The sequence below is a fragment of the Orycteropus afer genome, unplaced genomic scaffold (assembly GCF_000298275.1).
Source record: "Orycteropus afer afer isolate SDZICR_OR568_19922 unplaced genomic scaffold, OryAfe1.0 scaffold00051, whole genome shotgun sequence".
Classification (NCBI taxonomy): domain Eukaryota; kingdom Metazoa; phylum Chordata; class Mammalia; order Tubulidentata; family Orycteropodidae; genus Orycteropus; species Orycteropus afer.
The window spans coordinates 11,158,308-11,160,164 of NW_006921638.1; the positions used below are offsets into that span (position 1 = coordinate 11,158,308).

Below are 1,857 nucleotides of genomic sequence, written 5' to 3' on the forward strand. Positions count from 1 at the left end.
TCAATGACATGAGACAAAGTATATGTGAACTGCTGTATGAAAAGTGAATTTACTCTGTAAATCTTCACCCAAATCCTAATTAAAAAAAAAAAAAAATCTCACTGCCATCAAGTCAGAGCCAACTCACAGCAACCCCTCCTTGAGTTTCTAAGGCGGTATCACTACGGAAGTATATTGCCCAATCTTCCTTCCAAGGAACAGCTGATGGGTTTGAACTGCCAGTCTTCTAGTTAGCAGTCAAATGCCTTAGGCACTATGCCACCAGAGCTCCCAGTACTTAGTAACTAAATTTGTGGGGCAGCATTAACATCTGTAATGGGGGCTTCTCACCTGATTCCTTTGATAACAAAAATTGCAAGCCCAGAGTTTTGCTCGATAATCCACTTGACTGTTTTAAGAAAAAATATATATATATTAGTTCATGTTTTAGTTCAACTTTACAAGAATCATATTTTAATAAAATTAATCATTTCCAAAACATAAACACATTCAAATTTTTAGTCAATGTGATTTTTAAAAGGCAAGTACTTTTAAACGTTCAAAATCTAACCTGTACTTTAGCACAGACATGTTCACCCAAATGGTGAATCTACTGTGACTTTATAATAAAATTAAGATAATCCTATTTTTCTTCCTTCAAATGAGTTTAGTCACATCTACACTTAGAAAACATTTATTTATTCAATTCAAAAGATATTTACTGAATGCCTAATATGTACCAGATGTTAAGCCTAGGTGCTGTTGATACAGCAGTGAATAAGACAGAAAAGGTTCCAGCTTTCATGGAGCTTACAATCTAAAACGGGAAAAGAGACAACAAACTAGCAGATGCATAAACACACAAGATAGATAGTGATAACAAAGACACAAGAAAACAAAGCAGGAGAGAATTTATGTAGGAAGACTACTAAAAGTAGGCCTTCTTCAATACAGTTGAAGAATAACTTGAATGAGAAAGAATCAGAGGAACATCTGAGGGCAGAGCAATTCAGGCAGGATGTATAGAGAGCTATTACACAAGTTCCAAGCTAGGAATCAATTTGCTATGTTTAAGGACTGGGAGAGGGGACTATGGTTAACGTGCAATGTAGATGAGAATGAGGAAAATAAATGGTACAAGATGACGGCAAAAAAAAAAAAGAAGAAGCAGCAGCTAGATTACATAGGACTTTACATGTCTTGATAAGGGGTTTGGAGTTTTCATTCCAAGTATAATAGGAATAATAGGAAGCCACTGAAGATTTTAATAACCTGACTTCCATTCTTAAAACTCTATATACTCCTAAGTTTAATGTCTTAAAGACCTAAAAGCAATGACACAAACAGACATATACACCAATGTTCACTAAGCTTTATTCACAACAAAAAGGTGGAAATCAATGCCCATCAACAGATCAATGAATAAACAAAATGTCCTACATACATACAATAGAATACTATTCAGCCTTAAAGAAAAATGAAGTCCTGATACATGATACAACATGGATGAATCTTAAAGACATCAAGCTAAGCAAAGTAAGTCAATCTCAAAAGGATAAATATTGTATGGTGTCACTTAGATGAAATTACAAGAACAAGTAATTACATAGAGAACAAGTTATCAGTGGTTACCAGTGAAGATGAGGGTGAAGGGAAACCATTCACTGAGAAGCAGTAAATTTCTGTCTATGGTAAGGGAAATTTGGCATTGAGTAAGGGTAACGGGAGCTCTGGTAGCATAGTGCCTAAGGCACTTGACTGCTCACCAGAAGGCTGGCGGTTCAAACCCACCAGCCACTCCTCAGAAGGAAGATGAGGCAATCTACTTCCGTAGTGATACTGCCTTGGAAACCCAAGGAGGGGTCGCTATGAGTCGGG

At 36.4% G+C, this 1,857-nt stretch overlaps 1 protein-coding gene across 1 annotated transcript in view; it reads right to left on the reverse strand.

Annotated features, from left to right (window-relative positions):
- SEC23A (SEC23 homolog A, COPII coat complex component) overlaps positions 1-1,857 on the reverse strand; it is a 69,772-nt gene that overhangs the window by 65,729 nt on the left and 2,186 nt on the right. Inside the window, exon 2 of the mRNA XM_007938591.1 lies at positions 331-388. Coding sequence (XP_007936782.1) covers positions 331-388 — 58 coding nt within the window. The remainder of the gene's footprint in view (positions 1-330; positions 389-1,857) is intronic.